Source organism: Hypanus sabinus, chromosome 3 (assembly GCF_030144855.1).
Source record: "Hypanus sabinus isolate sHypSab1 chromosome 3, sHypSab1.hap1, whole genome shotgun sequence".
NCBI lineage: Eukaryota > Metazoa > Chordata > Chondrichthyes > Myliobatiformes > Dasyatidae > Hypanus > Hypanus sabinus.
The window spans coordinates 118560288-118588062 of record NC_082708.1 but is presented as its reverse complement, the minus strand read 5'-3'; the positions used below and the strand labels follow the sequence as shown (position 1 = coordinate 118588062).

The window sequence follows — 27775 nt, the reverse complement described above, 5'->3', positions numbered from 1 at the left end:
CAGCTAAACGGAAGCAAAAGTACATGGTGATGTACCTATCTCGAGAAATACTTATTATAATGCGGATTTAGTATCACTTAGTTGTTATTCTTTATTCACTCACTTACTCCTTTTGCCCCACCAAAACGAGAACATACATACATATATATATATATATATAAAATATATGTGTGTGCATATATATGTATGTATGTATGTAATATGTGTGTGTGTGTGTGTGTGTGTGTGTGTATATTATATATATATATATACACAGAGAGAGAGAGAGAGAGATAGGAGTACACAGGGAAATCTTTTCTGTGTAATGGATTTGTTCACTGACTTTTATGAATACTGCAATACTCAACGGGAGGGGTTATCCCCCATAGTTAGACATTTCCTCTAGCTCAACGCAGGGTCATCTACTAGAGACCTCAGCCTTGGGATCACACGTTCGTTGCCATTTTTGTTATTATTTGCATTTCTTGGTTCTTATTTGTTCAAGGAGTAGATCAATTAAGTTTTACTCTAATTTCAATGATACATTAACAGATAAATACAGATGGCTAAGGACAAGGTAAAATTCATTTCTTTTAATATCAATGGGCTATTAAATCCAATCAAAAGTAAGAGAATTTTATCCAAAATGAAAAAAAGAACAAGCCCATGTAGTATATTTACAGGAAACTCATTTAAGTGATAATGAGCATAAAAAACTAAAGAGAATGGGCTTCACTAATCTGTTTTTCTCCTCACATAAATCAGGACATAGGAGAGGAGTTGCTATTCTTATCTCAAGTAAGCTAAATTTTGAAAAAGTATTCGAAATGGGAGATAAAGAGGGCAGATATATTCTGGTAAGGGGGAATATAGATGGGAAATTCAGTTACTCTATTGAATGTATACACACCCCCGGGAAATGATATTGGCTTCTTTCAGAAAATTACTGAAATTATGGTAACAGAAACAGAAGGTCTCCTGATATGTGGGGGAGACTTAAATTTACAATTACAACCAAACTTAGACTCTTCCAATAGAAAAACCTATGAAACAAAATTTTTTACATAAGAAAGTTAATACACTTTTTGAGGATGTTGGTTTAATTGATATATGGAGGGACCTTTTCCCTGACAGAAGGGATTACACTCATTATTCTGCTCCACATTATGTATATACAAGAATAGACTATTTCATAACATTTGGAAAAGACAAATTCAAAATAAACACCTGTGAAATTGGGACAATAGATGTAAGTGACCATGCACCTATATATTTATCTGTTGATATTGACCTACAACCAAAGACTACTATTTGGAAACTAAATTCAAGTCTACTCAATGATCCGTACTTTAAGAAACAAATTAAAAAAGAAATTGGTCTCTACCTAGAATTTAATGATAATGGAGAGGTTTCACCTCCCATTTTATGGGATACTCTGAAGGCGGTCTTAAGAGGGAAAATTATAGCAATACCTTCATATAAGACAAAAAAAAAGGAATAAAACATTAAAGGAATTACAAAATAGCTGAAGGAACTAGAGAAAAAACACAAATTGAATTTGGCACAGGATATATTAGGGGAAATTAAAAGAATTAGGAATGAAATAAATAGTTCGGCTGCACAAGAAATCAGGAAAAACTTAATGTTTCTGAAACAGAGACATTATGAAAGTGGATTGAAATCTATGAAAATACTGGTGTGGAAACTGAAAGAAAAGATAGCAGAAAATACAATTCATAGAATTAGGGACCCAAGAACGAAGATGATAAAAAAAATAAGCTAAGTGAAATTCAAGAAGCTTTTGAAGTGTTTTACAAAACTCTATATTCCAAAGTTCCAGGGGGAAGCATAACCCAAACTGACACCTTGAATTCTCTAGAGTTACCCACTTTAAGCGAAGAACAAAATAGAACGATGACTGCTGACATAACTGAAGTTGAATTAAAAGCTGCAATTAGTAGGCTTAAATTAAGCAAGTCACCAGGATCAGGTGGGTATATGCCAGAGTGGTACAAAGAATTTAAAAATGAGTTAATTCCTGTTTTACTCCCCACACTGAACTGGGCTCTAAAAAAGGCACAAATGCCACCCAGTTGGAAGGAAGCAATAACCTCAGCTATACCGAAAGAAGGCAAGGATAAAATGGAATGCAGGTCATTTAGACCAATATCCATTCTTAATGTAGATTATAGATTATTTACCTCCATCATGGTCAAACGATTAGAGGAGTTTCTACCCATACTGATACGTAACGATCAGACAGGTTTTATTTGACAACGCCAGACACAAGACAATATACGAAGGACACTTCACATTATGGATCATATACAAAAAAATAAAATCGAAGCAATAGTAATAAGCGTGGACACTGAAAAAGCTTTTGATTCGGTTAATTGGAATTTTCTTTACACAGTTTTACATAGATTTGGTTTCCAAGACACAACTATTAAAACTATACAGACACTTCATGACAATCTTACTGATAGGATCAAAATCAATGGATATTTATCAAACAGTCTTACCCTAGAAAGGGGCACGAGACAGGGTTGTGCATGGTCACCGCTACTCTTCGCATTATATCTGGAACCATTAGCTCAATACATCAGACAAAATGAAGATATCAGGGGAATTACTATTAAAGGGACAGAACATAAATTGGCTTGTTATGCGGATGACATTTTGATCTATCTAGGGCAACCAACATACTCTTTACCTAAATTGATGCAATCCTTTGAAAAATATGGTCAATTATCAGGATACAAGATCAACATAGATAAAACCCAATTACTTTCATATTACCATAGCCCACCAAGAGAAATTGAAAGTCGATACCCTTGGGCATGGCACACAAAGTCTTTCAAATATCTGGGCATCATTATGCCAAAAGATTTGGCAAAATTATCAGAATGTAATTATCAGCCTTTATCTAAAAAAAATTAAGGAAGATGTGGCAAGATGGAACCTGATTCCTTTTTTCAGTATCAGTTCAAGGATTGAGTCTATTAAAATGAATATACTGCCAAGACTGTTATATCTCTTTCAGACCCTACCAATAGAGATTGATCAAAATCAATTCAATGGATGGAACAAGATGCTATCAAGGTATATTTGGCAGGGTAAAAGGCCTAGAGTTCGTCTCAAAACTTTAGCAAAGGAAAAGGGGGGATGGGGCCTGCCTTCTCTTAGAGATTATTATTTTGCAGCACAGTTGAGAGCTGTGATATGTTGGTGTAACCCATCATATGACGCTCAATGGAAAAACATTGAGGAGCGGGTACTTCCCATCCCCATACAAGCAATTTTGGCTGATAATAACCTGCAAAGGTACATAAATACTAATGATAACCCATGGGTGAAATTGACTCTTAAAATATGGAAAACTACGATAGAAGAATATAATCTAGAAGGAGATATTGCAATTCTTAAATGGTGTGCATATGACTCGGATTTTACACCAAATAGATTGGATGCTAGATGTAAGGACTGGACAGCTAAAGGAATAACAGTTCTTTGCAACATAATGAAAGAAGGAACACTGTTCGGTTTTGAAATGCTTAAAGAGAAACACATTAGAAAAACAAGATTCTTTATCGGTATTTACAGATGCGACAATATATTAACAAGACACTTAAAAATGTAACCAAGGCAAGTACATGCTTGATAGAGCTATTTAGAAAAGCATATAATTCAGATAATGGTAGTAGAATCATTTCAAGCATGTATAAGGGGTTGTCAAATCTTAAAACACATTCGACTTCATACATTAAAACAAAATGGGAGAAGGAAGGAGCGATAATTATATCTGAGGAAGAATGGACAACAATATGGAGGTATCAATGGAAGTATACAAGTTCACAGAAATGGAGGCAGTTTGGATGGAAAAACTTGATATTTTATTACACCCTCCCAGAAATCCCATTATGATAGTAACCTCCCTGTTCGCTGGAGAAATTGTGGAAATCAAAATGCAAATCATTATCATATTTTTTGGGACTGCCCTGTTATCAAAAACTATTGGAGGGGGGTACACAATGCCTTGCAAGACACCTTTAAATATGAAATACCCTTAGAGAGTAAGACCATATATTTTGGATATATACCTCAAGAATGGTTGAAAAGAGATAAATATTTAATGAATATACTGTTGGTGGCTGGTAAAAAGACTGTTACTAGGAAATGATTATCACAGGAGAGCCCAACTTTAAATACATTGATGGAAATTACAATGGACATTTACAAAATGGAGAAGATAACAGCATCTGTTAATCATAAGCTGGAACAATTTGATTCATACAGCGAAAAATGGTTTAATTACATAATGCCTCATAGGCCTGATTTTATTCTCACAAATCAATGAATTTGTTATAAAAGAAAAGATCACTCCCTACTTGTACATAGTTCTTTCCTTTTGCTTGTTTTTTCTTTCCACTCTTTTCTATAAGTGTATACCTCAGATAAATACTTTGTGGAGATTTGTGATATATATGATTATATGATATATATGTACAATGTCTGAAATACATCTTTATGGAAATGTTTGTTTGATGATGAACTTCAATAAAAAAATAAATTACAAAAAAACAAATTGATAGTTTCCTGATTGGTCAGGGCATCAAAGGTTATGGCGAGAAGGCAGGTGTATGGGGTTGAGTGGGATATGGAATCAGCCATGATGGAATGGTGGAGCAGACTCAATGGATTGAATGGCCTAATTCTGCTCCTTTGTCTTATGGTCTAATACTTGACTCTACCTGCTTTTGAAATCACCCCAATTGTTGCATTTTCTTGGGCAACCTCACATGCTCCATAATAGTTAAGTTTGAGCTTATCCAAAATGCCATATATCTGCACTATTTAATCCAAATTAAGAATAGCACTGATCTACAAACTAAATTTAATTTTGGCTTGAACATTCTGAAGCATCTAATACACTAAAACTATGTCAATGAAGCAACATAAAACTTGGGAGATACAAACAACATCGTTCACACATCTTCATGTTCCCCAATTTCCATGCTACTTCATAGTCCCATTGTTCAATCATTTGCTCTGTACTGCTCAGACGAAACTCCACCCAAATATCAGGTATTACATCCCAAAATTCCTCTTCAGCAGTATTTTCTGATCCAAGTATTTTACTACTTTTTCTTTACCATTTCTCCCATTTACCTCTGCTTCAATGTTGTATAATAACTCAACAAATTTTGTGTTTTTTTAAATAAATTCTTTGTCAGATAACATTCAGTTTCCAATTTCACTAGCCTGTTGAATTAAAAGTAAAGTCCTGGCCACTGAGTCCATTTTCTAGCTTGACTGAATTACCACAAAGAAGAAAGTTATTTGGCCTATTTGATCCATGCAGCCGCCCAGTAGAGCAATGTCAACAGTACCATACCCCCGTATCCTTGCAACTCATTCTGTCTTACATGCATATCAACTCTTCGTGATTCCTTTGAGACTTGATCCCTGAAATTGAAATGTAACCAGTAACGCTGAGCATGAGCCCTCTGATGAGAGTGATGGCATCATCAGTCCGTGGACCCTGAACAATACAGTTAACTTTTAACTCAAGCAAGTAACAGCATTATCAAATTATTGTAAGAATAAAACCGAACAAGTGACTCAGCACCAAATGAAGCCCTATGGTTAAAATAAAAATTGCCTGCCCAGTTTAACTTGCAAAGTGCACTTCAAGGCATGTGTGGATGCATGCCAGAACTGTAAGAGAACACTTACTTAACAACAAAGTCCCAGATTCTACCAGCAAGATCCTCGGCAATATTCTGTGCCTTACAGGTTCCACAAAAAGTAACAGTGCTATAGGAGTCTTTCAAGGTGTTCATAATAACCTCATGGCAAGCTAATTTCCGCCTACTTTGCTCCTTGAGCTGATAAGAAATCTATGCTGAGCACTACCTTGAAGAAACACCAATGAAAATGCACTCAGAGTGCAGTTGGGAACCTTCAATAAGAGATCCCAACCACATTGCCAGATTATTGATGAATACAGCTTCCGTACTAACCATGCAACAAATGATAACCAGGATTAATCAATGGAACTTCATCCACACCATTCTTTCTGCTCCAGTTACATTTGTCCACAATAAAAATAGAAGTAATCAACATGGCCCACACTACACATAAAAGGCATGATTACTGTGCCAGGTGGCAACCACCACATTACTAAAAGGGATATTTCAAATTTATCCAGATAACCAAATAGTACTATAGCCTATCATCAGGATCAGAACTGCACTTCACCACAAATTTACAACTTTGAAGTTCAGTACATCCCCTACTCTAACATCGCCTTCAAATGACATGACCAACCTGGTTCAATGAGGAATGCACAAGAACTAAGCAACCTTCCTCTTTGTAGGGATAAATGCAAAGTTAGTCCAAAGCAGTTCTGCTGGAGCCACGGACAGTGATGGAGTGTTCGCTACAATTAGGTTTCTATTAGGCACAACTTTTGCTTTCCTGATACCACAAGGAGTAAATTAACTTGGTCGAAGATTTGGATCTGTGACTGGAAATGGATAGGACACAGTAGTGCACTGTAGAAGCATGGGAGCAAACAGAAAAGGACTTGCTGCTTCAGGCTGAAGATCATTGTATACTGCACAATTGTGAAGTGGGAGGAAATGGGAGCACCCAAGAAGAAACACATCTTGTCACAGCAAGGTGGTGCAAGCTCCACACAGATGACAATGGAGATCAGGATTGAATGTGAATGATGCAGCTGTTCTAGTGGCTGTACTACTGAGCTGTTCTTGGGACTGGGCTCATCTCTCGGTGCTTTATGACCTTTAAGCAAAATGATCACACAAGTTCAATGAAAAATTCAAGAACACATCAGCAGCAGTATAAGCATATAGTTGAAATGAAATCACCAGTCATAACCATGTGATATTTAATAGCAGAAGCAGTATGCAAAAGAGAAGAGTTAAGCATGCCATAACCAATGGTCAGATCAAAGTATCAGTAAGGATTTTGCTTACAGAAGGACCAGTTACTTCTACCAAAACCATAACTGACAGTTGTCTCCCAACAAAGCTACAGCAGCACTGGGAATGGGATAGTTACAAAGGCTCTTGTGATTAATAAATACATAATTATCCACATCCATTCATAAATCAAAGCAGGAGGTCTGAAGTGCTTTCATCTGATTTCTGTGATGGGCCTGCTTGACTCTTATCCTTTTTGGATAGCGACCCAGTGATGCTAATAGAGATATACAATATATCTACATTAAGATGAGTTGTGACTTGGAGAACCTCCAGGTAGTAATGTTCCTATTAGCCTGTTGCTCCGGAATTAACTGGTCAAAATAACAAATTTTGAAGGTGGTATCAGATCAGTATTGTGAAGTGATTGCAGTGGATTTTAAGGATGGTACCCTCCATGGCAGCAGGTTGCCGGTGATGGAGGGAGTATAAAAAATTTATCTTGCATTCTGCTCATACATATCAACTCATTACAACAGTGCAATCAGGTAACACAATGTAAAATAATAACAATGCAGAATAAACTATTACAGTGACAGAGAAAGTGCAGTGCAGGGTCATAATGAGGTAGATTATGAAGTCAAGAGTCCATCCTATCTTTTGTTTTGCTGACATTGAGGGCAAAGTTGTTGTTGTGATACCATGTAATTAGGCTCTTTATCTCCCATTTGTACTGTGAGTCATTGTTATTTGGGATGTCATTGTTACACTGTCATTTGGCAGTCTTACTTGAAACAGAATTAACCCAATAAAGCACAGTTTAAAAATTTGCCAAAAGACTTAAGATAATCTGACAATGATGATTCAGTCATTACTAACTTATCAAACTGAATGATTTATGGTGTAATCATTTTAACAGCTACATGATTTGTCACATCCTGATGTAACAACTACTCACTATAGTCCACCTGGTTTTGGTTTAACCAACGTTTCTCAGCGTTCCAGTGCGAGAGCATGATGGGACAGCATCTATAACACCAATCATTTTAAGATATTTTTGAATAAAGACAAGTAAAGTACTAAATTGGGGGAAGGCTAATTACATCAGCTTTAGACAGCGGCTAGGGAGAGTATACTGGGAACAGCTATTATCGAGCAAGTCCATATCTGACACATGAGAGTCATTTAAACGGTAGTTGATTAGATTTCAGGACCAACATGTTCCTGAAGAAAGACAAGGCTTAGGAATCCTGGATGATGAGAGGTTTTATAAATTAGGAAACTTAAAATGGACAGGGCCTTGCAGAATATAAAGGAAGCAGGGAAAGAACTTAAGCAGAGGCCAGGAAATGTCCTTGGCAGGTAAGATTGAGAAGAATCTCAATGCATTTACACTTTAAACAAACAAGGGAGAGGATAAGACCACTTAATAATGGAGGAGGGAATTTACACCCAGAGACGGAAATAGTGGATAAGACAGCAAATGACTACCACATTAATTTTACCAAAGAGGACATGAAGGGAGAAGTGTGTTGATTTTCTAGGGCATTTTAAGATCAAGGAGCTGATGGTACTGGGTCACTTGAAGACCATTATGGTAGATAATTCCCAAAAGGCCTGATAGGATCTATCCCACGTTATTGAGAGAAGCAAGATTCCAAAAGAGTGGGGAATGGCCAGTACAATTTCTTTGCTTTAATGGGCAATGGGGAACAAACCAGGAAGTTACAGGCCAGTGAGCCTTGCATCAGTGCAAGGAAATTACTGGACATTCTTACCAATAGGATTTACTCCTATCTGGAAAAGCATGGGATTATTAGGCAGAGACAACATGACTTCGTCCCACTAAGGCAAGGCAGAAGATGTTACATTAGTGGACCAATGTAAGGCATTTGCCACGATCCTTCAATAGGCTGACCCAGAAGATTAAGGCATATGGGATTCAAGGGCTCTTAGTAGATTGGATTCAAAATTAGCTTGGCCACTGAACATAGAGGTTACCGGTGCACAGATGTTATTCTGACTGTTCTACTCTGAGATCAGTGTGTCCTACAGGGATCTGTCCGTGGACTATATAAAAAGCATCATCATCATGTGCCCTGTTGCATGACATCGGCAGTCATTACTGTTCTTGGCAAAGCTTTCTACAGAAATGATTTGCCATTGCCTTCTGCTGGGCAGTGTCTTTACAAGACTCAATACTCCTCAGAGATTGTCTGCCTGGTATCACCGGTTGAATAACCTGGACTTGGAAAATGCAGATAGCCATCCCCCAACTGCTCTCATGGCCTCATGTGACCCTGATTCAGGGACTAAGAAGGTGCTACACCTTGCCCAAGGGTAACCTGCAGCTAGTGGAGGAAAGGAGTGCCTAACACAAGCATGGGCAAACTACGGCCCGGGGGCCATATGCGGCCCGTTGAGCTTTTTAATCCGGCCCACAGAACTTGATGAAATTATATTAATAAACCTTGTTAACGTTTTTTCCCCGCAATTCTGGCGTTTTCCCAATAGATGACACACTCTATATACATTTGTGGCGACCCATTTCCTGGCACATCCGAACCGGCTCACAGTTAGCCAGCGTTCCGGCTAAGGGAGATAGCCTGCAGGGATTTGCGAGCACAGAGCTTTGGAGCCTCTGCGCCACGGAGGGCAGGTTGAGGGAGGCTTAAAAGTGAGGCTGGGGATTTCGAATAAAGTTTTTTTCTTCGACTGCAGTTACCGACCCTGTGTCGTAATTTTAGCGCTGCATGTAGCACACCGCTACACATTGACCTTTGTTGAGGTGCAGCGTATTACTCCATATTTGCGCTTTACTCTTTGTTCGGCCTGACCTATTTGTGTGAACAGGCGTTCAGCATCATGAACATCAACAAAGCCAGCCACAGATCCAAGTTAACTGACCAACACCTCAGATCCATCCTGAGAATCGCCACAACAAAACTAAATCCAGACTTTGATGTGCTGGCTAAAAAGGGAGACCAACAACACTGTTCCCACTGAAATTAAAAATAAGTTTCTTCGTTGTGTTATGTAAAAAATGCATTTGAAAATATTTTTTTCAATAAGCCTTACATGTTACATGTCATTTCTGTTAAGTGATGGACATGAGTAGTGCGCAGGTTCACGTACGTTCTCAAAATAAAAAATGCGCTCCAGATGAAATAACGCGCTCCACATACTGGTGCGCTGTCACTGTTCTGTCCTTGTGCTGGTCGTTGTTGAGTTTTGGCACAGGGGACAATTGAATAAGAAGGAGCAGGACAAGTCGACCTGCATCTCCTACCGTTTTTGAGGAGAGTGATGATGATGATATCTTGAAGGATAACAGAATTTTCAGTGCTTTAAAATAATAACTGTTACTATTAAAAAAAGCTAATTTTTATTCATTTAATTTTCAGTGTTTTAAAAGTCATTTCAATAAATAGCTAAATACCATGGGACTTCAAAGACAGATATTTTGTTGTAATGCATTTGTTCATTTTCAATTGAAATTAAAGCACATGTTTTCTACATATCCCATGATATTTTATTTTCTCTTATGAGGTGAATTACCAAAACACTCCGTCCATCTGCTCCTGGTCCGGCCCCCCTGTCAAATTTTAGAACCCTTTGTGGCCCACAAGTCAAAAAGTTTGCCCACCCCTGGCCTAACACCTCCTTTGGTAGAGACATATCTCCACCCTGCCACCCTATATAAAGTATGGGGTTTGAATAAGACACAAAAATTGGTGGGGGAAGGTTGCCAAAGGATTCAGTTGGATACTGATCAGTGGAAATATGGCAGAAATTGGCAAAAGGATTTTAACTCAGACAAGTATTGAAAGTTAAACCAGGACAATCACAGTGCATGATGAAGTCCTGGGGGTGGTTTACTGAACAGAGAGGCCTAGAGGTACAAGTACATAGTTCCCTAAAGGTAGTTACACTGAGATGCAGGGTACGGAAAGTAGCATCAGACATGTTTGCCTTCATCAGTCAGAGCACTGAACACAGAAGATGGGAGCTCACCTGCAGAATTGTCTGCATTTCTGATCACTATGTTAAAGGGAGGATGTGATGCCAGGAAAATTAACAAGAATGTTGCCTGGGCTGGAGCACCTCAGTTGTCAGGAGGGAGTGGATAGGCCAACACTGTATTCCCATGAGCAAAGTAGGCTAAGAGGTGAAATATATATATATATAAGAGGTGAAAATATATCATGGGGGAATGATAGATAACTTTGATGGCCAAGGTAGGGGAATCCAAAAACGAGGGGGATATTGTTTTAAAGGGAGAGGGGAAAGATTTAAAAGGAATAGAAGGGGATCTCAACCTCATCCTTCTGGGTAGTCTCCAACCTAACCTGGTAACTTCTACCCCCTCTGCTTCTCTTTTTTTTCCATTCCCAATGCTGGCTTCCCTCTTTCCTTTCTCTTCTCCTCATCCTCTCATCACCTCCCTCTGGCGCCCCTCTTCCTTCCCTTTCTCCCTTGCTCCATTCTCCTCTCTGATTGGATTCCTTCTTTCTTCAGCCTTTTACATTTTCCTCCTGTCATTCCCAGCTTCTCACTTCATCTCACCTTCCCCACCTACCTACCAGCTTGTATTCCTACCTCCCCCCACCCATCCTATTTTGGCTTCTTCCCCATTCCTATCAGGTCCTGATGGTAAGTTTAATCTTGAAAAGTCAAGTGTTTATTGCCCTCCTTAGATGCTGCCTGCCCTGCCCGAGTTCCTCCAGCATTTTATGAAGGATAAAGAAACAGAGGAATGTTTTTCCACCCGAGGATGATGGTTATATGGAATGACTTACAAGGGCAGGTTGTAGTAATAGGTACAACTACAACATTCAAAAGACATTTGGCAGGTATTGTACATAGGTTGGAAATACTTCCAGGGATACGGGCCAAACAGACAAATGGGATTAGCATGGGTAAGTTGGGCTGATACACCTGTTCTCATGCTGCACAACTATCACTTTGACTGAGGTATTGGACTTTGGAAGTCAAATCCTTATGAGCATTGATAATCAAGATAGATCATGGATGCAAGTTTCCCCTCCCTTTTAACAGCACAAGTAGATAGGGTGGTAAAAGCAGTATATGGCAAACTTGCCTCTATCGGTCAGGGTTTTAAAAGTTGGCAAGTCATGTTGCTGCTGTATAAAACAAATAGAGTATCGTCATTCATTGTGTCACCACATTGCAGGGAGGACATGAAGCACTCAAAGAAGGTGCAAGAGTTCACCAGGATGTTACCTGCATTGGAGAATATCAACTGCAAGGAGAGGCTGGAGAAATCTGGATTGGTTTCTCTGAAGCATTAGGAGACTGAAAGGCACCCTGACAGAAATATATAAAACTATGAGAGGTGAAGGTATCAAACATTAGAGGGCACAAATTTAAGCTGATGTGTAAAGTTTGAAAAAGATTTGCAAAACTTTTTTAAATACACATAGAATGGTAGGTGCTGTCAGGAGAGGTGGTGAAAGTAGTTAAGTTAGCAACTTATGAAACATTTAGACAGGTCCGTGAACATGTAGGCATGGAGAGATACAGAACATGGGTAGGGAATAGTTTAAATTGGTATGATCAGCACAGACATCATGGTCCAAACAGTTAGTTCCTATGTCATATCATTCTACATTCTATGTTCTCACTTTCAATCTAAAAAAGGAATCAAGACCTGAATACCCAAGTAGCAGCAGATATCCTCTACATTATAAATTAGGTTTCATTCCAAAGAGCAAGGTCTTTATGTAAATATATAGACAAATATGTAAAGATTTCATATTGTTATTAAATGAATTAAAATTTCAGAGGAATATGATTAGATAGGTACTCAGGAAAACCACTGTGTCAACACCATGCCCAACTGAAATCACTCCCCCTCAATGTTGCCAGAAACCGTCCAGTTCTCGTTCAACTCTTTGCGCCAATAATCTCTTGTTTTCTTACTGAAGAGTTCAGAGTGAAAAAGGTTCCTTGGACATTTCTTATTTCCTTCTATTATTCTTAGGTTTAAATTCTGCAACTGTAAAGGGGTTTCTTGGATCAAAAATTCAGATCACAACCAGCACCTTTTGAAAGTCAATTAGGGTAGGCATTAAATGGTGGGTCTTGCCAGCAATATTTTTCCTTTGGAATACAAGTAAGCAATGTCTAAATGTTCACAATTCTGAAAACTTTCTTTGAAACTTCTTCATAGAATTAATCTCCACTCATGCAAAATCCCTACAAATTTTGGAATCAATCACACACCCTTTTAAATACTCTTTCCCATTTCTCCTCTTCGATACAGTGAAATCAAAATTAAATGCAATTCTCCAGATGTTGTCCCACAGGAGTCATGTGGAGATTACAAATAACCCTCTCATGTTGTCAAAAATGCTGCTATAAAATCTGTCAAAGGTTTTAAATCACATCCAATAAAGCAATCAAGATCTCACCTACTCGATTAGGTTTAGCACAAAGTCTACCTTCCTACTGCTCAGAAACATAGGCCAATGTTTTCTCAGATTATTTCTTCACCCATTGTTTGAGCCTGTTAAACTAGTGTGTGTCATTTACCAATGCTCAAGATATGATACATCATTAAAACCCACACACTTCCTGTCTATAACACAGGCATTTGTATTTCACCGCTACATTAACCCATACTTCACTTGATCTGCCAGCACAGCATTCAAAATGACTTTTTGTGCAACATTCACACCCACTTTGAGTCTCTGTTGCTAATCCAAAGCAGCTGCTTCAAAATGCTTTTTGAACAAAACACATCTTCTGTAAAAAAAAGCTAGAAATTGAATATTCTCCCCCCAATTATACAAGCATACTTGTATAATGTAACCAGAGTAAAAATCAGAGTCTAGACCCAAGTGATCATTATTTCAAAGGGACAAGATACAATTTTTCTCAACCCCTTAAAAGTAACATTGCACAGCTCAATGTCACATCTCTGTAGGTACTAGTTTTGTAAGCCAGTCAAAATGTTAATTCATTCAAGGGGCAACAATGGCAGTCAGTGGAGTGGATTGCTCTGCTCCTCCTGTGTGACAATAGCAATACCTACATTAGGCTGTTGTTTATTGACTGCAGCTTAGCTTTCAACACAATCATACCCTCAATTCTAATCAACAAATCCCAGACCCTGGGCCACTGTACCTCTGCAACTACACCCTCGACCTCCTCACTGGAAGACGACCATCTTTGTGGATCAGAAATAATATCTTCTCCTCGCTGACAAATGACACTGGCACACCTCAAGGATGTGCTTAGCCTACATGTCTGCTTTCTCTACACCCACGATTCTGTGGCTAGGCCCTGCTGAAATACATTATATAAGCTTGTCGACAGCACAACTATCATCGGCAGATGATAGTTTCAGATGATGTGGCGGCGTACAGGAATGAATAATGTTGGTTGAGTGCTGGTGCAGCAACAAACTTGCACTCAACAATAGTAAGATGTTGAATTGATTGTGGACTTCAGGAAGGGGAAGTTGAGGGAATACACACCAGTCCTCATCCAGGTATCAGAAGCAGAAAGGGTGAATAGTTTCAAAATTCCTGGGTGTCAGCATCTCAGGCCCAACATACTGACGTAATTTCAAAGAAGGCACAACATTGGCTATACTTCATTAGGTATTTGAGAAGTATACTCTCCACATATAGATATACTGTGGAGAGAACTCTAACTGATTGCATTACTCTCTGGTATGAAAGGGCAGCTGCACGGGATCAGAAAAAGCCACAGAAAATTGTGAACTCTGCCAGATCCATCATGGGCACCAGTCTCACCAGCATCCATCATTAAGATCACACATCACCCAGGACATGCCTCTTCTCATTGCTACCATCAAGATGGTGGCACAGGAGCCTGACAACACACGCTCGACATTTCAGGAACAGCTTCTTCCCCTCCACTATCAGATTTCTAAATGGAAAATGAATCCATAAACACAGGCTCACTTTTTCTCCTCTTTTTGCATTACTTCTTTAATTTCCTTTTTTTAAAATACATACTTCTTACTGTAATTTAGTTTTATTATGAATTGCAATGTACTGCTGCCGCAAAACAACACACTTCACCACATTTGCTAGTGATATTAAACCTGACTCCGATGTCGGAGATTCAGAGAGAGTTCAAGTGCTCCTGACAAAGGCATCTGCAAGAAATGTGCACAGATGCAGCTCCTGTCAGACTGCACTGACCGGCTGGTGCAGCAGCTGAACTCACTGAGGGCCATACAGGAGGCAGAATGATAAAGAGAGGAGTTTCAGAGAGGTGGGGGCGGTCACAGTCAGATAAATAGCAACTGCCAGAATAGACAGCGAGTGCAGAAGTTTCCTGCAGCTGTTCCCCTCTCAAACAAGTGCCCTTTTGGATATCGCTGTGGGGGTGGGTGGGGAGGAAGAGGGAAATAGCATCTCAGGGGAAAGTGACAGCAGCACTGGCACCATGACTAGAAGTAACTGTTATTGGGTGCATCCAGATACGACATACAGGATTTGTTTGAAAGCCACCTGGGTAGGATATTGCAGGACAAATGGTATCGGACCACAACATAAAAAAAGATTGGGAACCCCTATTCTAGGGCATGCTAGTATCAAGAAGAAAGCTGTTGGAACTTTCATTAGGCCTCATTTGGAGTACTGCATCCAGTTCTGGCCATTGCATTGCAAGAACAATGTGAAGGTTTTGGAGAAGGCACAGAAGAAGTTCTCCAGGATGTTGCTTGGACTAGAGAGCATTAGCTATAAAAGAGGTTGGACAAACTTGGATTGTTTTCACTACAATGTCAAAGGCCAAGGGGTAACCTGAGAGAAATATATGAAATTACAAGAGGCATAGATAGGGTGAATAACCCAAGTCATTTTCTCAAGATTGGATATGCCAAATATTAGGAAGACATAGCTTTAAGGTGGGAGAAGGAGTGTTTAAAGGAGATTCACAAGGCAGGTTTTATTTTTAAAAACACAGAATGGGGGTGAGCCGAGGCCAGGCGCCTCTCCACTCGCCAGAGCCAAGTGATGTGTTTTTTTTTTAATTACTTAACAGCAATTTTTGGGATCATTCCATCAGAAGCAGGAAATGTTCCTGTTCCCGCTCAACGGATGATAGCTTTTACAATCTTACTGGCTAGGAGAACCTTTTGCTTAAATGGAAGGATTCTAATCCACCTACTGTTATTCATTAGCTTACCTCCATTATATCCTAAGTTCAGAGAAAATAAGAAGTCGGACATTTGATACATTCTCTAAATTTGAGGAAACCTGGCGACCTTTTATTCAATGTTTTCATATGCTCTGACTTACCACCCTTCTAGTTACACCTTTTTGAAGTTTTGGATTTGATCAGAAAGTTTTTCCGTGTTTCTTTTTTTTTGCTTCCACTCTCAGTTTGAGCTGCCCAGCTCTTTTTTTCTTTTTTTTGTTTTTTTTTGTGTGTTTTGGGGATTTTTTTCCTGTATATTTCAATTATAAAAGTTTCTTTATCTTTTTTTTCTTTTTATGGACAGGAAGAGAATCAATTACCTTTCTCTTTATTATATACTATCAGATTAATACTATGTTTGATCTTGATAATGTTTATTTTTCCTTTTATTCGAACTGTTATTGATATAGATATTTGTGATAATTCTCCTTTTGTTTTTATATATGTACTTTTTTATTTAACTAATAAAAAGATTGATAAAGAAGAAAACACAGAATGGTGGATGTATGGAACGCACTTTCAAGGCACATGGTGGAAGCGAACACAACAGCAACATTTAATAGGCACTTAGACAGACACACAAACAGGTAGGAATACAGGAATGTAGACCACGTGCAGATAGATGGGGTTAGTTTTGATTGGCCTCCTTGGTTGGCACAGACACTGGGAGTCAAATGGCCTGTCGCTGTACTGTTCTGTGTTCTGTAATAGGTTCAAGTCTGACTCCAAAGACATGGTCAACAACATGTTTTTAGAGACAGACCCCACCCTATAACATGTGGCAGGCTGCAATCAGTGCAAGAGGTTGTTCATTGATGACACGGTGCGAGGTTTAAAAAGAACTCAGGAGCTTTTGGGGCTTTTCAGCAGACTGCAATCATAACAATCTATTAGGCTCTCAGCAGGGGCTAATAAAAAGCAGCGAGGGTAAGTGGAAGGGCCATTGTGTGAGTGTACAATGTTAGAGGGATCAGGCTTTGGCCAGTTTTTTTTTCTGCTAGTACAAAGCTAGCACACAGAGAATGGGTCCAGAGGTAGTGGTCTGTTCCTTATGGGAACTTTCGGAGATCTCTACTCCCAGATAACTACATCTGTAAAAAGTACACCAAGCTGTAGCCCCTTAGAGACAGTGTTAAGGAACTGAAGCTGCAACTGCATGACCTTCAGCTCATATGGAACATGAGGAGATGATAGATAAGAGCTACAGGAAGGTAGTCAACCCAAGTTGCAGGTAACTGGGTGGTTGGCAGAAGACAGAAAGGAAAAGGCAACAAGTGCAGAGTACCCATGTGGCCACTCCCCTCAATAATAAGTATGCTGCTTTGCATAATGTTGGAGGGGATAACCTACTGGGGGAAGCTGCAGTGACGGGTCTCTGACACAGAGTCCGTCTATGTGGCTCAGAAGCGAAGGGAGGAGAAAGGAGCGCAGTAGCGATAGGGGATTTCATAATTAGAGGAGCAGAAAGGAGATTCAGTGGATGTGAAGGGGACACTCAAATGACACGCTGCCTCTCAGGGATGTCTTGGATCGGGTCCACAGCATTCTAAAGGAAGAAGGTGAACGGTTGAAAGTCATGGTATAAAAGAAAATACAAGGAGTAAGATAGAAGGCTGAAAAGCAAGACCTCCAGGGAAATTATCTCTGGATTGCTGCCTGTGTCACATGCCAGTGAGGGCAATAATAGGATGATTTGGCAGGTGAATGTGTTGCTGAAGAATTGGTGCAGGGGCAGGGTTTCAGATTTCTTGATCACGGGGATCTCTTCTGGGGAAGGTTATGACCTGTACAAAAACAACAAGTTACACCAGAACCCGAGGGGGACAAATATCCTTGTGCAGGTTTGCTAGTGCGTTTAAACTAGGCAGTGGGGTGGGAACCAGAATAATAGAGCTTAGATTGAGGCAGTAGGTATACAACTAGATGCAGTGTGTAGTGTCACTGTAAGAAAGGACAGGCAGATGATAGGGCAAAATTTCAGTCAGTGAGATGAGCTAAAATGTAACAGGGGCCAAATTGAAAAGGGTGATGAATACAGGACTAAAGGTGTTATATTTGAATGCACACAGTATACGAAATCAGGGAGATGATCTTGTGGCACAGTTCGAGATTGGCTAGTATACTGTTGTGGGTTTAACTGAGTCATGGCTCTGCTGGTAAAAATCAAATCAAATCCTTAAAAAGAGGTGACATAGGACTGGAATATGTAGAATCCTTGTGGATAAAGTTCAGAAACTGCAAGGGTAAAAAGACCCTCATAGAAGTTATATACAGGCCTCCGAACAATATCCGGATATGAACTACAAACTATAATGGGAGATAGAAGAGGTATGTTGCAATAGTCATGAGAGGATTTCAATATGGAGATAGATTGGGAAAATCATGTTGATACTGGATCCCAAAAGAGGGAATTTGTCAAAAGCCACAGAGATGACTTTTTTTAGAGCAGCTTGTGGTTGTGGTTGAGCCCCCAAGAGGATGAGCACCCAATTCTCGATCGGGTATTTGCATGAACAATTTAAATGCTGGCACAGATGGTCTGGAAGCCCGAGTGTCCGGAACAGAGACAATGGTTGGCTGATTTCCCTCAATCTCCCATGAATGTTCACTCCTTTCTCTGCAGGGCTGAGGCTGTCAACTGATCCGACGACTCTGCATTTTTGCTCTGCTAGTGCAATGAGCTGGGACCGAGTCTTGGGCCTACTTTGGTTGCTCCAGAAAGCTGTTGGCTTGCTTCTATTGTTTGAATGATTTGTGGGGTTTTTCCCCTTCTTTCTTTGCATTGGGATTTTTCGGCCTTTCTTTTTTTAAAAATTGGGTTATACGGGTTTCTTGCTCTGTGGCTGTCTATAAGCAGACAAATCTCAAGGTGTATAATTTATACATCCTTTGATAATAAATGTGCTTTGAATCTTTGACTAGGGAGCTGAAGATAAAGGAACCCTTTGGAGGCAGTTATTATAATAGCATAGAATTCACCCTGCAGTTTAAAAAGGAGCTAAAATTGGATGTATCAGCATTACAGTGGATCAAAGTGAATTACAGGGGCATGAGAGTGGCCAAAGTGGATTGGAAGAGAACACTAGCAGGGTCGACAATAGACAGCAATGGAGGGAGTGTCTGTGAGCAATTTGGAAAGCACAAAAGACACATCCCAAAGGAATGTATCTGACAAGGGAAGTCAAAGACAGCAAAAGAGGTGTCACATAATTTAGCAAAAAATAGTGGGAAGGTAGAGGATAAGGAAGCTTTTTAAATACAACAGAAAGCAACTTAAAAAGCCATAAAGAGCAAAAATATGAAATATAAATGTAAGCTAGCCAAAAATATACAAGAGGATATCTATTTTTTTTATTCTGATATATAAAAAGAGACAAGAGTGGATATCGCATTGCTGGAAAATGATGCTAACACTAGCAGAATGCCAGAAATGCAGGGAACAAAAGTGAGCGCAGCTGCTATTACTGAGATGAAGATGCTTGGGAAGCTGGAGGTAGGCAAGCCACATGGACCAGATGGACTACATGCCAGGGTTCTGAAAGAGGAAGCTGAAGAGACTGTGGTGATATTAACAATAACTTTTCAAGAGTCACTAGATTTTGGATTGGTTCTGGAAGACTGGAAAATTGTAAATGTCACTCCACTCTTTAAGAAAGGAGGGGAGCAGAAGGAAAAAAATTATAGGCAAGTTAGCTTGACTTCAGCGGTTGGGAAGATGTTGGGAGTCCATTATCAAAGATGAGGTTTCAGGGTACTTGGAGGCACATGACAAAATAGGCAAAAGTCAGCATGATTTCCTTAAGGGAAATATTGCTTGACAGATCTGTCAGAATTCTTACAGGAAATAACAGGCAAAGTAGACAAAGGAGAGTCAGTGGATGTTGTTTATTTGGATTTTCAGAAGGACTTTGACAAGTGTCACACGAGGTTGCTTAACAAGGTAAGAGCGCAAAAAAGTCAAAGTAAAAGGAGCTTTTTTCTGGTTGGCTGCCAGTGACTAGTGGTGTGCCACAGTGTTTGGTTTGGGACCACTTCTTTTCATGTTAAAGGTATGTCAACAATGATTTGGATGAAGGAATAGCTTTGCAGCCAACTTTGCAAACGATATGAAGACAGATTGGGAAAATGGGCATTAAAAATAGCTGATGAAACATATCATAGGGAAGTGCATGGTTGTGCACTTTGGTAGAAGAAATAAAGGCATGGACAATTTTGTAAATGGGGAGAAAATTCAAAAATCAGAGATGTAAAGGGACTTGAGAGTCCTCCTGCAGGATTCCTTAAAGGTTAATTTGCAGGTTAAGTCAGTGGGATGTATGGCAAATGCAGTGTTAGCATTCATTTCAAGATGACTAGAATACAAGAATGTAATGATGAAGCTTCATAGGGCATAATTAAAGTACTTTGAGCTGTTTTGGGGTCCTTATCTCAGAAAACATGTGCTGCCATTGGAGTAGGTCTAGAGGAGGTTCATGACAATGATTCCAGAAATGAAAGAGTTAAGATATGGGGAACGTTTGAAGGCTCTAGGCCTGAATTTGCTGAAGTTTAGAAGAATGTGGTGGGGGGGGGGGAAGAGGGATGTCATCGAAAGCAAATATTGAAAGCCCTAGATAGAGTGTATGTAGAGAGGATGCTTCCTACCATGGGGGATTCTAGGACCAGAGGGTACAGCCTCAGAATTGAGGGACACTCAGTTTGAACAGAGATTAGAGGAAAAAAATTTAGTCAAAAGGTGGCAAACTTATGAAATTCAGTGCCACAAATGGTTGTGCAGGCCAAGTCATTGGATATATTTAAGGCAGAGGTTGGTAGCTTCTTGATTAATCAGGGCATCAAAGGTTACAGAGAAGGCAGATGAATGGGGTTGAGCGGAGTAATAAATTAGCAATGATGGAACAGCAGAGCGTATTGAATGGGCTGAATAGCCCAATTCTGCTCCTGTGTCTTAAGGTCTTATAAAATCTCCAGTACTAAATCAATGGTCAACTGCATCATAAAATGTTCTGCTTTTGAAAGAGATGATAAATTTGTGCCTGCTAATACTTAACTTTTTATTGCAGAATATTTGATTTGTTAAAATCCTCCCACTGACATAATGGGATATGATTACAGCATTATAATCAAGGCCGTATTTCCTCCACATATTATATAATTTCATTACTGCAAAATATTCATGATGATTCTGCTGGTCATTTCCCAGATGTCAAATGCTTCACTTTAAAATGATTTTCCTGGGTAGTGTTTCTGCTCAAAGACCAACTTGAACCAATTTATAATTCTCTAAAGAAACTTTACCCTAATGATTACCTTGGTACCAGCTCTTCCCAAGTTATTCCAAACAGTACATCATTATTCCAAGCATTTTACTCTCCGGCAATATTCAGTCAGTTTCTGGCCACTTTGGGTTCTTTTCTTTCTGATCTCTAACCTTAATGTCAAATGGAGACACCAGACACATCTTCCTCTCCCCTCCCTTTTCATTATTTGAAGGAACCATTCACTTTAAAAATGCATCATTTGCTCTTCCATCACCACCAACTACTCCCCTTCTCATAGCACCTAGCCATGCAACCACAAGATTTGCAACACCTTACTTTCAAAACAACAAAAAACAACTTTATTCTTTCATACTTTTTCCAACATAATGTATTGTATCACTACGCAAAATGTAGTTTACTCTTCATTGGAAGAAAACAAACACAATTGCATGACTGTTTTGCAGAACACCTTTGTTCTGAGTACCAAGAGCATCCAGCTATTATTTTAAATTTTCTATTCCTCTCCATTTTTGACTGATCTATGGCTGCCTGTTCTCTTCCAGTAAGATTCCACATGAGATTGAGAAACAGTACTTTATTTTCTATATGGAAAGATCTCAACCGCTAAGACACAACATGAATTCCAACAATTTTGGGTAACGTGGTCAGAGACATCACCATTTTGCACAGGATAAGCTTAGCCGATCCAGAGCAATAATGAGGGCACTGCAAAGATTCTCAGTAACTGGTGGAACATTTCAATTGGCAGCACTGTTAAGTGCAGCTTCTGGAAAATGTCTACGAGGTGTTAAAATTGAAGGATGGGGAGTGACTGCAGATGAAAGGTCAAATAATTTATCGTTAAAATCTAAAATTTACAAAGGATTAAGTATCATACATCAACATCAGCACCTTCAATGGTGATGCAGATGCAAAACTATGTCCAATGTCGTATTTGTCAACTAACACACTTTCATTTACATGCCAATGAAATTTCCACAGATCATCAGAGACTGGCAAAGGACCTTTACAGGTTTAAGGTTCATTCTTTTGTATGCTTCAGTGACAGAGTCAACACAGGCCTGTAGCTCAGCCTCCAAATCTGTGCAAGAGCCATCTGCATAGTGCTGCACATTGAGTAAGGCTGACAGGACATATGCAAGTTCTGAAGTACAGAAATGTAGACTGAACAATTCCCTACAACTCCTCCAGATAGATCCACTTTTGCAGGAAGCAATTTGGAGGCAGAGCTGAAATGCAGCTTTGCAATAATAAATATTAAAGAGAGTGTGTGAGAATGAGACAGCCTTGCATGACACTGATCTGTGCTGAGATTGGCACCACTGGTCACATGCCTTCAAGAAGCAAGCACATGAGGAGATAAATCTCTACAGGCAGCTAAACTTAAGAGCGTTTCTCCATTGTCCTCTCAATAGGTACAGTGGTCAATGCCATTCTTTGCATTTATCTTTGGTGTTTTTGCACAGTGAAGATCATCTCAATTGTGAGATGGGTGGAATCCACACTGCATTTTGGGGAGTAGCTCTTCATCCCCTAAGAGGGCCAGTTAAGAAGAACCCAGGCAGACTCTAAGAACACTGTTTTTGCCACAATTGGATTTGCCCATTCTTGAAGATAGTCATGAATAGAGCATCCAAGATCCCCATTATTTCTTCCTCCTTACAGAACTGGGTGATAAGTTTGTAACTGAAGTTCCACTCTGTTTAGCGGTAGGCACACAGTCAGGACTGAAACAGGATTTGACCGGAGTTTGCTGTGGAATGGTTCTTAGTAAGGATAGAGTAATAGCTGAGGTTATTTGAAGTGTCCCTTCCAGTAGGCACTCTGCTCCTCTGCCCTTGATATGTTTACCTCCATCCCTTGCACTCAGTCTGGGTGTTTGGACCATATTTTTGTCTTTGACAACACAGACATATCTGTCCAACATAGAAGTCTTATGCTCCATCTACCAGATGCTCTTTAATCATGGTTTTCTATTGAACCTTGACCACCTGGTGGCTGTAGAGGTGTTGCTTTACTCCAAGGCATGGGGAGCATCCAAACCAGTAGTACGTTGCATTTGTAATTAATTCCCAGCTCTTATCAAACCAGTCCTGAGACTCTTTGTATTAGCTTTATCATGGGGGATATCATGCAAGAGAAGCTGATGTTAGTTCATAGTTGACCACTAAATTGACCCTATATACGGTTCTTCTTCCACTTTACTCTTCCTTATCACACATTCATCACCACAGAACATATGACTGCTGATGGGACAAAAAAATGCAAATACTGGAATCTGCAAAAGAAAAATTATGCTGCTGTTGGAACTCAGTGGTCTGCGGAAGAAAGTGGACAGTCAACAATTTGTCCAGGCAACTGTTAAGTTGTCAACTATCCATTTCCTTCCACAGATACTGTCCGCCTACTGAGTTCCTCTCGATGCTTTTATTTTTGGGGCAAGTAATTGCTGAGGTCAGATTAGCATATTTTCTGTATTACTTTTATTCATTTTGGGATTCACCATGAGCTCACAGTCTCCAATGTAACAGATCCTAAGGTCTCTTGCAGCACAATACTTTGTCCTTCCTCATTCTGAATAACAAAAAAAAATTGCTTCTAAAGCCAGAAGACCAATGCAAAATTCAGGGAATAACCTTTGTGCTAAGTCGCTGCACACACATTCATAAAAGCAAAAAAAAACTGAACTCCTGCTTTGCACAACTCACTTCCTCTTTTTTAAGCATTCCTGGAAATAACAAGTCTCCACAAAAAATACCACTTTCAATATTTCTCTCGGATCCAGCTAGAGCAGTGCTCGGAAAGGCAAAATGCAGCTCAAGCCTTTCCATAAACTTTGTGCCCATCATAAAACATTACACTGATGCAAACTCCTAATGAATCACCTGGCAAATATTCAGCCCATGATATACTCAAGTAAAACAATATACTCATTGAGAATAACTAATTCTGCTAAGCCACTTATGTCTAGATCAGTAATAAATAAAGTGAAACCAAAATGTAAAAGTTTGAGGGAATTAACAGCTTTAATACCTTTGAAAATATTGAACCATGTACAAGGTTGTGATCCTTTTACAGCTCACCTGAAAAGTGGTGAAAAAGTATATGGTACTCACATCTCATATTTACAGTGTGTGAGAGATACAAAAATCACATCAAACTACTTCATGGTATTTAAATTAAATTAAAATTGGCAACGAATTAGATAGGGAGATATTAGAAAAAGTCTTTAATTGCTTAGATTTTAAACAGTGAAAACAAACACTTTTTCACAGAATGAAAATGAAAACATTTTTACTGGGGAAACAGGGTGGTTATCGGGAAACATGACAAATAATGGAGGCAGACCATTCTGCTCAACTCATTTTCCAAGACAAAAAACAAGCAACAAGAAGTTTATCCCACCAACCCAAGTGCTTGTATGAAAAATCTCCTGAAATCAGTACTAAGATGGCAGTGACCAATACTCTTTGGTTGTCTCAAACAATAATGAGTAATCCACATGATATTGTTACATCAAGTGATCCCTGCTTTACAGAGACTGAGTAATATCAAACAGTAAATTACAAAATAGTCGTTGGGAGTTTAAACAAGTTTCTCCGTTTGGGGAACAGAGTAGACATGTAGTGGAGTTTTTGGAAGAATCTCAGCGTCTACTCTCGCTTGTTAAGATTTGTCTCTCTTATTTTGATTAATGTCATGTCCTGTACTAACGCCCTCTCCTGCTTAAAAGAGTGGGGAGTGGCAGTTTCCCCAATATTTCAGAACTACAAAAAAAATCATTCTTGAGATGCACACTTCCAGTGAGAGAATACTTCCCTCTCAAACTCCATCACTGAAAGAGCATTAAAAAAAATTAACGCGAAACCCGGCTAGGAGATTTAGTAGCAATTGGAATGAACAGCAGGAATAATTCTGTCAAATGACAAATTAACACTGATGTACACTTTGATACCAGGGCTCTTTACACAAACTCAGACTCCCGTTGCCCAACACCCTTCAAACTGACGGAATTATTTTTTTTAAAACACAGATCCATAGCAAACAACTGTTTGGGATGTGAGAGGATGAGAATTTCATTCAACCAGAGAGAAAATACTGACAGATTGGTCCCCACAACGCCACGCAAGTTGCCTCCGGAGAGAGCAGCGCTCAAGGCCGCGGGCACCTGGAGCCCGCGCGGCCGGGACCACACTTACTTTTCGTGGCTGCGACGAGCGCCCTCCCGTCCTTCAACAACTCCTTGATGAACTTGTTCGTCTTCTCCAGCTCAACTTCGTGCGCCCTCAGCCGCTCGCGAAAGTGGGGGCTCTCCACGTAGCAGTCGCTGAACTCCAGTGGCTGCAGCCCCATAGCTTCCCGCGTTTTGTCGGGCCGGTGAGGGGAGGAGAGGTGAGGAGTGGGATTGAGGGTCGTCCCACCAGGCAAGTCCCGAAACAGACAGCGATCTCCTCCGCAAAGGAAACCGTGAGGCGGGCGGCCCCTCGGGGGGGGGGCAGGAGTTGAGATGCTGCTGGGCGAGGGGTGGGGGTCCAGGACCCGCTGACAGACAGCCAGCAAAGCCAGGCTTTGCCTGCCGAAGGGTTCAGCTACCCGCGGTCGGTCGGCGAAGAGCAAACTGAGCCGAGCCGGGAGGGAGAGGGCGGAGCCTGCGCTCCCCACCCACACCTCCCAGACCAACTCGCAGGGCACCTAGCAGAGACAGTGCGAAAGTCCGCTGGTTCTTGGCAGTGATCTTGTCAGTTCTTGTCAGCCCTGGACCATTTGAAAAAAAAATTGCAGTTCTCAAAACATATATTCGAAAACATTTTGTTGCGAATGACATTCGAGTAAAGAATGCTAGATTGGCTCCAACGTCGATTCAATTCGTTGCAGCCAAGGGGGTGCTCTCTCTCTCTGGGTGGGGACACACACCCTTCAATGAGGTGAGTTGAATCCGTCTCCCAAAAGAAAGGAGACGATTTCGCCAGTGTACCAAATGGTGTTTTTTTTTAAATCGCCCGTTTGTAGACGGAACGACATGTCAACACGCCTCAAGATCGCAGGCTTATTTTAACAACTCAGATCACACTCGGAGCACAAAAGTCAGATACCCCGCCTGGGTCTGGAGCTTCGCAAAAGAGATGAACACAATCACTATAAAGCACTTGTCATAACAGTTAATCATGAAAGATCGTTTCGCGTTTCTTTCAGTGCAGGAAGTCTCGTGAGCCCTCTGGTGCGTCGGTACATGGTAACAAAGTGCGGTGCTTCTGATATCTGATGTGGTGGTGGTTTGCCAACCCGATTCGCCACCATCCATAATATCCTTTACATCTTCCTTATCAAATATGTCCACCCTCAGTGGATATGGTGACCAGTTGAGAGCTCTTCCTCCTCCTCGTTGAACAGTGTCCTCTCTCCTTGATGCCACCATTTAGGCAGTAAACCCAAGAGCATCAGATCGTTTTTGTAGACGGGCATGTCAGGAACTGTGGGGGTAGGCTTATCCCTGAAGCAGAGCAGCAGTAAACCATTCTTTACTTATAGACAGCAAAGTAACAAGCTATGAGGGGCCACATAATGAGAGAGAACAGAAACCAAACACAAGGTAAACTTTAGGCAAGAAGAGTGAAGACCAGGACATTAAATAGTTCAACCAATGAACATAGACTGTGGCTGAGAACTGGGGCTAAATAGACTGCTGGTTATGAGTCCAAAATGAGCAGCAGGTGAATCCTATTAGCTGGGTAGAGACTGAGAGGCACCTGCAGAAGCAGGCCTGACACAAGCTATATAGCAAATCTACATATAGAGAAAGTGCAGAGTAATAGAGCCACAGAGAATTGCAGCACAGAAACAAGCCTTTCTAGTCTGTACTGTACCATTTAAATTGCCTACTCTCATCCTCTACCCTCCATACCTCTATCATCCATGTACCCATCTGAACTTCTCTTAAACATTGAAATCAAGCTTGTATGCACCACCTGTGCTGGCAGCTCGTTCCATACTCGCACGGCCCTCTGAGTGAAGAAGTTTCCCCACATGTTCCCCTTAAACTTTTCACCTGTCACTTTTAACCCATGACCTCTAGTTGCAGTCCCACTCAACCTAAGTGGAAAAACCCTGCTTGCATTTACCCTATCTATACCCCTCATAATTTTGTATACCTCTATCAAATCTCCCCTCAGTCTTTTGTGTTCTGAGGAATAAATTCCTAAACTTATTCAATCTTCCCTTATAACTCAGGTCTTTCAGTCCTGGCAACATCCACATAAATTTTCTTGGTACTCTTTCAATCTTATTTACATCTTTCCTGTAGGTTGGTGACCAAAACTACATACAATACTCCAAATTAGTCCTCACCAACATTTTATACAACTTCAA

General features: G+C 40.1%; 1 protein-coding gene across 1 annotated transcript in view; it reads right to left on the bottom strand.

The window, feature by feature from the left end:
* The window catches only part of arhgap10 (Rho GTPase activating protein 10), a 229334-nt gene extending 203284 nt beyond the window's left edge, over nucleotides 1-26050 (bottom strand). The window contains exon 1 of the mRNA XM_059965015.1: nucleotides 25609-26050. Within this exon, the coding sequence (XP_059820998.1) occupies nucleotides 25609-25762 (154 nt within the window). The 5' untranslated portion in view covers nucleotides 25763-26050. The remainder of the gene's footprint in view (nucleotides 1-25608) is intronic.
* Nucleotides 26051-27775: the final 1725 nt, after the last annotated feature.